The 13,145-nt window shown below is 44.3% G+C and overlaps 1 protein-coding gene across 11 annotated transcripts in view; it reads right to left on the bottom strand.

Annotated features, from left to right (window-relative positions):
- cdk5rap2 (CDK5 regulatory subunit associated protein 2) overlaps positions 1 to 13,145 on the bottom strand; it is a 33,761-nt gene that overhangs the window by 1,180 nt on the left and 19,436 nt on the right. For 5 of the 11 annotated variants that reach the window (XM_084382706.1, XM_084382710.1, XM_084382711.1 and 2 more), the window contains exons 32-50: positions 11,581 to 13,129; positions 11,314 to 11,415; positions 10,726 to 10,874; positions 9,897 to 10,300; positions 9,526 to 9,758; positions 9,157 to 9,208; positions 7,400 to 7,569; positions 6,305 to 6,640; positions 5,924 to 6,049; positions 5,702 to 5,818; positions 5,379 to 5,568; positions 3,577 to 3,698; positions 2,844 to 3,059; positions 2,666 to 2,755; positions 2,312 to 2,574; positions 2,072 to 2,221; positions 1,842 to 1,980; positions 1,512 to 1,558; positions 1,333 to 1,387 (exon numbers count right to left, since the gene is read on the bottom strand). In XM_084382706.1, coding sequence (XP_084238832.1) covers positions 1,333 to 1,387; positions 1,512 to 1,558; positions 1,842 to 1,980; positions 2,072 to 2,221; positions 2,312 to 2,574; positions 2,666 to 2,755; positions 2,844 to 3,059; positions 3,577 to 3,698; positions 5,379 to 5,568; positions 5,702 to 5,818; positions 5,924 to 6,049; positions 6,305 to 6,640; positions 7,400 to 7,569; positions 9,157 to 9,208; positions 9,526 to 9,758; positions 9,897 to 10,300; positions 10,726 to 10,874; positions 11,314 to 11,415; positions 11,581 to 13,129 — 4,510 coding nt within the window. The remainder of the gene's footprint in view (positions 1 to 1,332; positions 1,388 to 1,511; positions 1,559 to 1,841; positions 1,981 to 2,071; positions 2,222 to 2,311; positions 2,575 to 2,665; positions 2,756 to 2,843; positions 3,060 to 3,576; positions 3,699 to 5,378; positions 5,569 to 5,701; positions 5,819 to 5,923; positions 6,050 to 6,304; positions 6,641 to 7,399; positions 7,570 to 9,156; positions 9,209 to 9,525; positions 9,759 to 9,896; positions 10,301 to 10,725; positions 10,875 to 11,313; positions 11,416 to 11,580; positions 13,130 to 13,145) is intronic. The other 6 variants (XM_084382709.1, XM_084382708.1, XM_084382712.1 and 3 more) reach the window with 5 other exon arrangements.

The raw sequence follows: 13,145 nt of genomic DNA, 5'->3' as shown, positions 1-13,145 counted from the left end.
GCCTAAAAAGACCAGAGTTTCTGGCTGGCAATCTAAGAGGGAACGAGGTTCTCAGTAATTCAGGGAGCGATTCAGTATGAGGGTGAGAGCCACCGGTGTGCCATTTCCCACCTCTCTTAAGCCTTTCAAACAGGGAGTAGGCACACCCTGATTGGCTGGGAGGGAAATGCCCCAAGCTGCTTCAACTCCTCAATCAGGAGTCATTCAGTCTCCCCACCTGTGCACAGGTGATCTGAATCCCCTGCGATCAGTCATGAGGAAAATCAGCCCAAATAAAGAAAAATAGTAAGTCAAGCAAGTGGACTGCTACACAATGAACAAGGCAGGGAAACGTGACTAGTCTTCTCAGATCCTCCTTTTTATTGAAACATTGTCAGCATTCAGTTTTGTCTCTTTTCAGTCACTGTATTTAGGGTTGCAGCAATATAACAGTTACTGTACCGTTTGAATTGGCTTGTCTAAAGGTATTGAATTCTACCTCATCAGTGCCATTTAAAAAAATAAATGTCTATAAAAAATGTATATCTGTCAGGACATAATGTTTTGTGAAATGTTCTACTTTGAAGTTAATACAAATTTATTTATTTTTTATATTTTTGAGGTGCGTCATACGTGATGATAACGACAATGAAATACTGTATAACATGATACTTTCTGAGATGGTTATCATATCCTGAAAAACCATATATGTGTGGACAGAGCCCATAATGAGAAGGTTGATGCAACTCTATCACCCGTCTTTAATATGAAGCTCAACCTAGGAGACGGTTAGCTTAGCATAAATACTGAAAGCAAGAGGGAAATGGCTCCTTGGCTCTGTAAAGGTAAATATAAAGGGTTAGGATTAGCCTTGTTACAAGTGGTGTCCCCAATAAACCAAAACTTTTTACACACGTGTTTTTTTTAACCTTTGGACAGAGCCAAGCTAGCTGTTTCCCATTATTTCCAGTCTTTATGTTAAGCTAATTGTCCTAGCAAGAAAGCCAATAAGCATATTTCCCTAAATATTCCTTTTAAGATGCCTCCTTTTAAGAAGAAAAGGCTTAGCATGCTTCATAAATGCAGACTTTTTCACACAGTCACTCAAACACAGTATGACACATTTCCAGTTTATTAGGTACGGCTAGCTAAACTTGAATGAAAATGTCCAAAACAGACACAATGGTAGGATTATTACACAACTAGAATTGGCCCTAGTTAAACCCAATAAACTGGCAGCCCTGAGTAATATTTTGGTATTTGCTTCATGCAATAGATAAAAGCAAATAAAAAGGGTCTCATGAATCTCATGCATCAGATCACTCTCAAAGCCTGCACTTCAACCACACTAACCTTCGTCTGGTCCTCCAGACACGCCTTTCAGGCCAAACAGGGTACAGTAATTTGTCTATCGTAATTTCACAAAGAGGATTAGAAGGAAAAGAAGAGATGAATTTACCCACTGCGGACAAGAACATTAGTTCGACATTGAAGAACTGGTGCATAGATATATATATTTTTTTCAAACTCACCTCTAAATTCCCCCTGGCTTTCTTCAACACTCCGTGGGTTAGATACACTAAATGGAGATAAATATCTCAGTCAGATACCTCAATGTATTTACTGACTGGTATACAGGAGAGCTGAAACTGAGGATTAATTATGTGATTCATTCTTAAGTCTATAAAAATACTGAAAAATGTGTAAAGACATTTTTTGATGATCTTTCTCAATCAAAAACAGAAAGATATTCAATTTACGAAAATATAAAAACAACAAAAAGTAGCTAAAACTCTGCTAAAACAGACAATATTTGACATCTTGGCATGATAAATTATTTGATTATGAAAATATCTTCTTACGCTGATCGATGATGACTCTTTCCATTCCCTCTTTGAGCTGGTTGGTTGTCCGGAGGCGTTTCACGGCTCCGCTCAGCATCCTCTCCTGCTGTGACAGCCGGCTCTTCAGTCTGGCTATCTCATTTTTCAGCAGCTCATCCTGATATGGAGGATAAAAAGATTAAGATTCGGTTTGTGTAGATGCTTAATTAGCTTGGGTAGATACAGTGTATGTATTTGTGCACGTCTACCTGCTGGTTGTTGCTGCCGTCCCCTGCTGTGTTACCAGCCGGCAGAGAGACTCTCCACACCAGTTTGAGCAGCCGACCAGCCTCCTCCAACACGTGCTGCATGTTGTTCACGCTGCCGGATAAACCCTTCAGATGCTGCTCTTCCATCATCTGTGAAGGTTAAAACCTTAGTTCAGCCTTCAGTCTTGATATCATCAGTCAGTGCACTGCAAACCACAACTAAAATCTTAAACGTTATACCTTGTTGTCGGAGCCCTGCTGTCTGAACGTGTGCAGACACTCCTGCAGCTGTGTCACCATGCTTTGCGACAGCTTCCGTCCGTCCGAGATCTGCTTGCGGAGGGCGCTGTAGTCCTCAATCAGACCCAAGATATGGCGGCCGTTGCGATTGGCCCACATCCTGTGGCCGGGCACCAGGCGAGAGGGAGCGCCAGAGACGCTGTCGCCCGAGCTGCCGCTGGCCGACCCTCCGTCTACCTCTGAGTGAGCGTGACGTTTCTCATCTGAAAAGGTTAAGGCACTTCATGGTGATCTAGTCCAGGCTAGTATTTGTTCTTACAATTAAACATCATGTCACTGATGAGGTTTCCTTACCATGGTGGACACTGGTGTATTCGTTGTGACTCTGAAATGAGTGACGGAGATGATCGGCGCCATCGCGACCCGGTGACCTGCCTCCTTCATCTAAGACAAATGTAAAAACGACACTGACGCGACCTGGCAGATTCTTGTCTGTGTGTCTCAGGTAATAAACATGTAAGTTTGTATTTACCTGGAGACGACAGCAGGTAGTTGATGTTGATGGTTTCAGAGCGGTTGGGTCCTCTGAGCAGCTGCTCCTCCAGTCTCTGTCGCAGTGCCGTGTTGGTCTGGATGCTCCTCTCCAGCTGCAGCCTCAGGTGTCTGATCTCCGACAGCAGCTCGCTCAGGTCCACTGAGCCGGAGGACGGGACGGAGACAGGCTCCTGGGTCGCCTCGCTGGATTCTGCTGAGAGGAGCAATGAAGGAGGGACAAACATCATCTTGTTAGAGTTAAAGAACAGGAAATAATGGAAACTGGAGCAGCTTAACAGTGAATACTTTATCCAGGAGCAAGGTGAACACTTCTCTTTGCTTTCTGCTGACTCTCAATTTAAAATGTAGTCGGGTTGATTTGTTGAAGACCAGACAATCGTTAAAAACTGTCAGTCTGTGTCCGTATCCCAAAACTTCACATTTGTGATAATTTTAAAAACAGACTTTCTGAAGGCTTTTAAACAAAGAGAGCACGGCTTTTCCATTTGCAAGAGCGTCATAAATCTATTGTTACTGTGTCAAACACAGCAGAAATAAAAGGATGAAAGGAAAAATCTGAGTTTGGCAACGAAGACCGAGACAGGCTGGAAAAGTTTCAACTAAAACATTGTAAAATTGAGATGATTTGTCGTTGTTGCTCAGGCACACAGTCTTGTCTCAAACCACTGGTATTTGAACGACATAACACAATTTAAAAAAACCTGGAGTACCTTTGTGTTTCCGAGTTTCGGTCTTGATCTTTTCGTAAACTTGGAGCTCCACGCGCAGTGACTGCAGAAGATGCTGGGAGTCTGACAGCTGCTGCCTCTGGAGCTTCACCTCACACTGCAACCTGGAAACATCCACACAAACACACAATTCAATGAATAAAACAAAGAAGAAAAAAAAAACATCTATCATAAAAATAAAAGATTCATATAAACTAATGTATTACTAATGTAACACAGAGGTTCATCATCTACTCTTAACCCATTGGTGCACAGTACATGTAAGTACTAAATATTAGAAACATATCTCATAACAAATCCTTGTGATGGTCGGATCAATTGTGTAAACTAGAAAAATGAAAAATTGTCATAAAATTCTTAAAATGAAATAAAGAAAAATGTCTGAAAAAACAAATACAAGGCGCCTTGTTCATAGTTTACATGTCCACAAAACCACACACAATAAGGAGACAAGGTACGGAAAGGGAGAGGAGAACTGATCTGACAGTAAACTGAACTCCAGGTTTCGGGTGTCGGCCTCACTCAACTGTGTCAGTAGGACTTCGGGGCAAGAGGTCACATACCATCATTATGGTACGTTAGCATGCGTGTGTTCATAAAGGAGCCTACAAATGATGTGGAGACGATCATGTTTCTGAGTTGTACAAATAGAGTGGAATAATGATAATAGTAATGACTCATTAGAATGGTAATTAGGAGCCTTGTGTAGTTTCAGGTTGCATGAAGAAGAGAAGTAATGATAGCGTGCGTGTGTGTTTTACTTATTTTGCCAGCGATCTTTCAGTCTTAGATAATGTGTTTGTTAGGTTTTATCATATTTAGTCATCATGTTTTTTTTTTGTCAAGTTTTAGTTGACAGCCTGCTAATTTCGTCTTATCTTAGTATAGAAAACAAAAGTATTATAGTGCAGCTTCAGTACCTGGAAACTCTTGACATTTAAATGATCACAATTTTATAATAATTAATACAGTTTCATAAAAAATGTTTTGGTAACCTAACTGTTGACTTTGTGGCAATTTTAATGTCACAATTATCCGTTCCAACATAATTGCGATTCACAATATTATATATATTATCAAAAATATAAAATAAGTAGAAACTAGTCACTTTAACCTGACATCTGGTTTGGAAACAAATATTTTTATTGTATCACAGACAGGACACACGTTGTTTTTTAGTGAAAACCAGAAGCTTAGTCAATATAAATAAAACAGGAAACCAATATAGGACTGTACATCAGCGAGCTACACAGCTTTTCAAGTCAATCATGTGAAAATATTCACCATTATCTCGATTCACAATATTCCTGATAATGAAAATTCACCACGATGAATGTCCATCCCTGTTTAGTGGTGAGCACTGATGTATTTTTTCAGCTATTTATGGCCACATTGTTTCTCTTCTTCCCTTCTCAACCTCATTGCAACAATAATGAGCTCAACTATCACCTTGTTTCTGTCTCCTAAGCCCTGTTGTTGTCATCATCGTTAGCTTTTACTTGCTTCCTGTAAATTAGTTGATTTAAGTTACTCTGAGTCCTGACTGTTCTCATCGCGTGCTGCAAGTGTAGTCCTGAAATGGCATGTGCAGCAGAGGAAACAGGAAACAGAATTATTTTTTGTCAATAAAAATAAAGTTTTTATTTTTAGAACTCGTTTAAGTCTTGTATTTTGGTCAACAATATTAGTGTCCAGTGCTGTCTCATTATCATCTCGTTGTCGATGAGCATATTCAGTCATAGTTTTCATTATAGATACAAACATTAGTATTTGTGTGTGTGTACCTGTGCAGCTCCTCCTTGCTGTATTGCAGTGTGTCCTGCAGCTGGGAGTTTTCTTGGCTGCTGTGCTCCAGCCTCTCCTGCAGTCGGCTGTTTTCCTGCCTCAGAGCTTCACACTCCTTCCTGCTCTGCTCCAGTTTGGCCGTCCGCCTGGCCAGAGTCTCCCGTAGCTTCTCGTTCTCCTTCTGCTTGTCTGGAGAAAGTAAAAACATCTGGAAGTTAGTGTTAAGCGTCGTATCAGTGATAGATTTAGGAAGTGAGTATCTGGAAAAACATTGTTACTCCAGCACTGTTGGCATGAGCATGTATAAAAATGTGTGTTTTACCTCTCGACCCCATGTTGAGCTGCTCCTTCAGGATTTGGTTTTGTCCCCAGAGGAATCGCACCTCATTGGTCAACTGACTCTGCTCCTCGTTGCCGTGGATGAAGATGTTGGTGGCTGCTGAACGTGGGCACATACACACTCGTCAAGTCAACAATAACGGCACGAATGCTTCCTAATAGACAAACAGACGAAGACAGAGAAAGAGGGATTTCAGGTGTGTACCTGGGTCTTTCTCCACCTCGGCTAATCTCTTCTCCAGCTGTTCCCTGAGACGGTCGTTGGTGCGGATGCTCTCCTCGAGGCGCTGCCGCAAAGCTCGGATCTCCAGTAGATGTTCTTCCAGCAAGCCTGACAGACAAACATGAACAAAGATAAATTGAAGGGTGATTTAGTGTTGTACTTAAAAAAAACCAAAAAAAACCCAGGAGATTACAACAGAAAATCGCTATAATCAAACAGCAAAGCTACAAAAACACTAGACCCTACATTTCCCATGATGCAACTTGATAACTTATTTTGTTAAAACCTGAGTCTACTCTGTTGTTTTAAAGTGTATTAAAGAAATTAACTAACTAACCAACCCACATTTTATCCCATATTTACCTGAAGTCATTGTGCGAGGCTGTTCGGCAGCATTCCTCTGTGAGCCAACGTCTCCCTCTCGTTTTCGTGCATCCGTCTGATGCCCTGACCCGTCCTGCTCGTGGCTGTGATCCTGTTCCTGATGGTGAGAGCTGGTCTGGACAATAATCAAACGGTGCAGGTCCAGTTCACTGCGCAGGCTGGTGTTGAGCTCCTCGCTGCTCCTCAGCTGCTCCTGCAGTCGCCCGTTCTCCCTCTGCAGGCCCTGCAGTCTGCTGGCACCGGACACACCTTCGCCCTGAGCTCCTCCTACGGGAGGGACGGCTGCTCCTGGCCAATCAGGAGGTTGTCTCTGGCCTAAGCATGTACAGAAACGCAACAGGTACATCGATTAAGAGAAAAAGTAGATATTCGCTCATTTCTCATGATGTAAAGGGCGTTTTTACATAATTATCAGTGAGAGCTTTCTGTTACCCGTCATCACTTGTTAATTAAGGTTGAGGTTAAGGTCCCTAAATTAACCCTTGGGGATGCTATACCTGTTATAGCTGAAGTTGACCAAAAAAGGCATCCGCTAGCATAAGTAGCAAAAGAAGAAGATGAACCACCCCAAATTAAGGGAGCCAAACAGGTAATTATACAGTTTCGTAGCAGTAACAGAAATGTGAGTTTGGGTCTGCAGGACGAGTATCCACAAGCTTCACTGTCTCTTTTCCACAGGGAAACGCAATTTGAAGATTGAACCGGATAGGTGCTACTGAATAATGCAACTTTAAGTGGAGGTGGACTGAAACTGGACACCTGCTCTGTCCTTGGCCGGCATGCTTTGTCCCGCGGGACGCCTCGTTGCAACAGAAAGGATCTGAGTGGAAAATAAGTGCCATTACAGGCTGCGAGACCCGGGACAAGGACGCACGTAATCTCAATAAATATGCATTTTTAATGGAGCGAACTGAGTTAATCTTAGTCTAGAACACAGTATACTTGGCTGGGTCTGTGACACTTTAGACCATAATTTGACTTGGCTTTCACACCCAATCACAATTAAATTCCAGTTTGAGTTTAAGTATTCATCTAGTCTTACGTAAGCTTATATAAACATAGCTTTGTGCTTACTGTGGCCTCGGTCTCCGCCCTGTGTGGCCGAGCTGCTGTAGCAGGAGGAGGTCCTGTCTGAGTGGTACAGCTCAGAGTGAGAGCTGTGGTGGCTGCTGGGACTTTGGCCTCTCAGCTGGCTCTGCAGGCTCTGGATCACACGGTTTTTCTCCTGCAGCTCTTTCGCCAACCTGGGAGGAGGAAGAGGGGAATTAGTTAGGTTTATACTGTCTCCCAGAGGGCCCTAGAGCTCGATTGTATCCATCACATTGTTTCGTTGGGCGGTGGAGAGCAAACAAATATAAAACAGGGAAGATAAGAGCACAAACGCGAGGGACAGAAACACAACTGAAGATGTCAAGAAAAGTGTGATCCTAACCGGAGGATTTGCCACTTTCAGCAGAAACACACAGCTGGAAAGGTTCACAGCACACGTCATGCTGTCCGTCTGGATCAAACCCACTCACATGTCCAGCTGCTCCCTGGTGCATTCTGCCAGGGTGAGGTTTTGCTGGACGAGGAAGCGGACGTGCTGTTGTAGCAGCTCTCTCTCGCCCTCTAGCTCCACACGCAGATAATCTATCTCCTGCTGGATCCTAGCCGGGCTGTCAGGAGGATCTCTCATGCTCTCCTCATAAGACACCAGTAACTGTGGTCTCTGCTGAAGCTCCCCAACGCTGCCCACATCAGCAAAAATGAGGATGAACGTATGTCACTATGAGTAATTTAAATTCCTAATCCAAGGACACAAGACTACCGTGAAAGATTCAGCCGTGCAAAGTCAATATTACTTCTAATAAATCTAAATGAAAAAGCATTTTTCAGAACCACAGATGCTACAAATCAACCCATCAAACATAAGGGGAAACTGCACTTTGCGTTCAATGATAATTTACTGTATTTTCCTGCCAACAGTGGGAAATAAAATTGTAAAAACCGTAAAAAAAAAAAGGTTCTCCAAATTTTGTCCAGAGGGTTGAACTGAACTTATACACTGATCTTGTGTTTAATAGCTTAATAATATATAATAATGATAATGATAGTTCATTTACTTTTCGGAGCTTGAACTGTGGAGGAGATAAATGGATGAACATTGACATGTGGTGTGTGTCTGTGCATGTGTGTGTGTGTGTGTGTCCCCTCTAATTTCTCATAGACACCACTGACCCAGTTAGGGGGCAGTCGAACCTTAATGTTTTGATTGCCACAGAAAAAATTAGGTCAACAGCAGGACGCCATTCAAAACCAACAAAACACACACCGCCCAGGGTCACAAGGCAATTGGCTGGGTGGAGGTCTGGAGGGGGGGGTCTTTAAAAGGGTCACGAGACAAACACCCAAACAGCTCAGCTAACAACTCTCAAATCTCAAACAAGAACCCCAATACGATCATAGCTGCAGGATGTATGACTGATGATGAGGTCAAAAATAAAACAGAATCATCGCATCTGTGACTAGTATAAGTGTTTTATCACCACAGTTACAACTGCTTTTTTTTGTATTACTGCTGGACAGAGCCAGACTGTTTCCCCCTGTGGCTGCTGGCTCCAGCCTTATATTTACAGAACTGAAATGGCAGCGGTATCAATCTTCTCATCAAACTCTCTGCCAGAGAGTGAACAAGCATAATTCCCAAATTGTCAAACAATTCTTTGACCATGTAATTTAAGTATCAGGACGAGTACCTAAGTATTCCTGTAACCTCATATTAAAATGGGCTGCGTGATTAATGGAGACGTTGGCAACAAGCAAGCGCAGTATGAGAGTCTGAGACGTACCTGCGAGACAGCTCCAGAGCCGCCACATCCTCATTATCCGGATGAGACTCTCCTAGCAGACAGAGGAAAAGATGCTGTCAAAGACCTGTCTGTGAGAATCAGTTACGAATGAATGCTCTTCTGTGTTTGTCTCTCGACTGGTGGCTTTCTCTTCCTGAAAAGCATCAAGACATGTCTGCACAAGCTGCTTTTTAAAACTCAGTCCCTGCTTCATTAAGTATTGAGAGATAAAGTATTTACTTGTTAGCCTCACATTTATTTGCATGTGTGTTTGTGCTGTATCATGAATCAAATGATATCAAATGAATAACTGTGTTTGTGCAGTGTGGTTGTGATTATCACTATTCCTAAAAAAGATGCCCCAGCTACCTTTGTCCAGCCGTCCCTCCAGCCTGTCCAGAATTCCCAGGCTCTTATCCAGCTGCTCTTTGACCACTTCTCCCATGTAGTAGTCGACTTGGCTGGCCTGCAGCAGCTCCTTGAAGGCCTTTCTCAGCTCCTCCAGCTGCCCACGCTGCAGGCCTCCCAGCCTGCGGCTCTCCTTGATCTGCTGCCTCAGTTGTGACAGCTCCCTGGCCTGCGACTGCACCAGAGAGTCCAGTCTGTGGAGACGACAGAATGAGGGCAAGCAGAGGGGGATGCAAACACAACAGCATGAGTCAAGATTTGATTGACTAAGCACCTTTAACATAGCCTAAAAACAATATAATATAGATAATGCTGTGATGAAGGCTGTTAACCTCGCAGGTGATGTGGAGCGGCTGCGTGTCTGCTGTAGTTGTTCACTCATGCTTCTGTTCAGTGCCCTCTCTCTGTCCAGTTCCACATTCAGATGGCTGTTTTTATCCTTCATCGCATGCTTCTCCCTCTCGCTTTTCTCTCTAAGCTGCCCACTTCTGTAGCTCCGATCCTGGCTATGGTCCTCTCTCTGCGTCCCCTCTTGATCCCTGACGGTTAAGGGATCAGAGGTGTTGGCAGCGAGGTCACTGGACAAAGAACTCCGACGCAGAAAACTTTGCATTTGAAGGATGAGTTTGGTCTGGTTTTCCAGCTGGACCTTCAGCTCTCTGACTTGTCCCTGAAGCTGAAGAGGGTCTTCAGAAACACCGTACTCATCATAGGCCTGCAGGCTTTTCAGACTGACCTGAAAAAACAGACCGGAGAGGGTTACTAACATTCAATTATCAGTTCCTACTGATACTTTGGGTTGCATACATTTTACAGCGGCAAATTGTCATTAAAAGGAATAAAATTTGAAGTTTTATGAGTGAGTTGTTAACAATCCACTAAGCTTTGTCCTCTTCAGTGCTGTTGCAAGTATGATAAGGAAAAATGAAAGCTCTGACTGTTATTTTGTTTGGAAATAGACTTGTTTGGCTTCTTAAATGCCAACTATTGCAGTGCACATTGGAGTGGCTAAAAAAGAGACACCACCTGCCACAGAGTATCTCTCTTAATACAAACGCATGCACTGCTCAACATGTGAAGAAATCCAGAGATCAGCAGACATGCAGTGCTGAGTTACAGCTTGTTGAGGGAAGGGGTTTAGCGAAAAGTAAAGTTGAATACCTTGGCTGAGCTGAGAGCTGGGGAACTAGGGTACGGGGTGCTGGACGTTGAGTCCAGGTTTTCAGTAGAGGAGAATGTGGCCTGCTCGTGTTTCAGCAGGGAAGGCAGGCTAGAGGCACTGCAGCTAGGTTTCACACCAACCTCTAGATCTGGCAACACAAGGGACACAAACACAATCAACTAGGGAACAGGAAGAGATGAAAAGATGTAGAGGAGAAATGGTGATTGTGCCATGTGAAGAAATAAAACAACTGAGATACAGCTGGACTGTGAAGTAAGACAGGAAATAAACGTGAAAGGTTAATGAGTGCTCGAAAGACATTCCCAAACTTCAGAGTGGAAGCATGCAAGAACTCGTCAATGCAAAAATATTGACAACCCATTTGAATTTGGGAAAAGTGCAGAGAAATACCAGATTAAAACCAGTAGACAGTGTGAGGTTATGAGACCCAAAGAGAAAACATTTCTTGAGGTAAGACACAGTCGCCTTTGTTCGCTCCTCATGCAAACATATAGAGAGAATCTATCCATATGGGTGATTAGTGTCCACTCAGCAGACAGACATGCAGTGTCTGTCTAAAGGTCTACCTGTGCTACTGCTCTCTTCCCTATCGTTCTCACTCTTGCCACTGGTTTCGTAACCCAGGTCCTGCAAATCCACCTGCACGCCTTTGTCATCCTGCTCCAGAGCTGGCATTGGAGGCAATACATGTTGGGTTAGGAAGAAATCATATAACGTGTACAGAATCTTGTCTCTCTCCTTTATATTGAACAGAGGGGTTTCACCTTACACGTACATGCTTTGCAGAATCACAAAATCCTTACAAATCCGAATTGTACATGCACAATTCTTACCTTTCCGTGCAGTTTCAGGCGAGGGTGTGTTGGTAAGAGCGGTGGCCAATTTTTCCTCCAGGCTTTTACATGCTTTCTTCTTCTCTCTCAGTGCCTTATGGAGAGTCTCCAGTTGGACCTGAACACTCGGTGGTAATCCTTTGGCATCCGGTGTCGTCCTGTGGTCCTTGCTCTCCTCTCTATGGCCCCTCTCTTCTTGCAAAGCAGCCTGGAGTTCAGAGATTCTCTGACAGTGATCACTGAAGGCCTTGTGGAGGCGGCGGAGGTTGTCATGGAGCTCTTGGTGAAGCTGTCCCTTTGTTCCAGATGAAGCAGTGGACTGGTTGCCGCTGGATTTGGTGGATGGCTGAGAGGGTTCTCCCAGTTCCTTCCTCTCCTGCAGGGCTCTCTGAAGTTTATCCAAGTTAATCTGCAGGTCAGGGCTGGACTGTGATGATCTACCAGAAGCCAGGGAGCTGGTATTTGTACAGTGTGCTGCCAGAGAGGCAACAGCAGACTCTGCTGAACTGAGACAGTTCATTAGAACTTTGGTCATCTCCTGATTTAAACGGACCTCAGAACCTCCCATTTTTATTTGCTCTTCTCTTGACTCCTTTTCCTTCAGTGACTCTGCTGCCATCTGCCCCGTGTGACCTCCGCCACATTTGCCATTCTGGTCAGCACCGTTACTGTTGAAGCCATGTTGAGCAGCGGCATCTGCAGCTCTCAGTTTTTCCTGCAGCTCGGCATTAAGCCTGTTCTGCTCCCACAGCGCCTCCTGCAAAGAGTCTGCGTGTCGTTGCAACTCCTGCACAGAGTCCTCTGTGCTTCCAGAGCTACCTCTTGGGCTCTGTCTACTTGAAGATGAATTCACCTGCTGCAAGACCGTCTCTATCTTCAAACATAAATCACTGCTTTCTGGATTCTTTTCTTGGCTGTCAGAGGAGGTGATGGCTTTCTCTGCCATGTTCAGAAGCTCTATAAACTGGTTGTTGAGCTCCTCTTTCTCCTGTAGGGCTTTTTGTAGCTCCATGCATCTGCTGTGGAGCGCAGCATCGGAACCCACACAGCCAGGACCCATGCACGAACTGGTGTGCGACCCGAATCCTCCCTGGCTGTCCAGACTGCAGGCAGTCAGGTAAGCAATGGTGGATTCTGCAGCCTGCAAGGCCTCCACGTACTGGCGATTGAGCCGATCTTTTTCCTGGAGCTGAGCATGGAGCTCTTCCCAGTCAGCTAGCTGCTCGCTGAGCTTGTTAATCAGGGCCTCTTTCTCCTGACACTCCTGGTGGAGAAGCTCCAGCTGAGTGAAAAGAGCAGAGTCATCCTGGGTGTGATCCAGTGTTGTTCTGGCTTCGGATTCCTTGTCCGACCCAACTGGACTGCCGCTACGATGTTCGTGTCTGAGTGTGGAAGAAGGAGAAGTGCTGTGCTGGGGAGACACGGCTGAGTCTGAGTCTTCGTGGAGTTGCTCTTCAGAACCATAAACAGCATCCAAATGAAAGTGCTTGCTGCTGCTGGACTCCACTCTGAGCCTCACAGGGACCGGGAGGCGAGATTTGACACCCGCCTACAATCGAAACAAA

This window comes from Pagrus pagrus (assembly GCF_965226575.1).
Source record: "Pagrus pagrus genome assembly, chromosome: 19".
Lineage (NCBI taxonomy): Eukaryota > Metazoa > Chordata > Actinopteri > Spariformes > Sparidae > Pagrus > Pagrus pagrus.
Note: the sequence above shows the minus strand (reverse complement) of the source record. Positions and strands in the feature narration are given on the sequence as shown.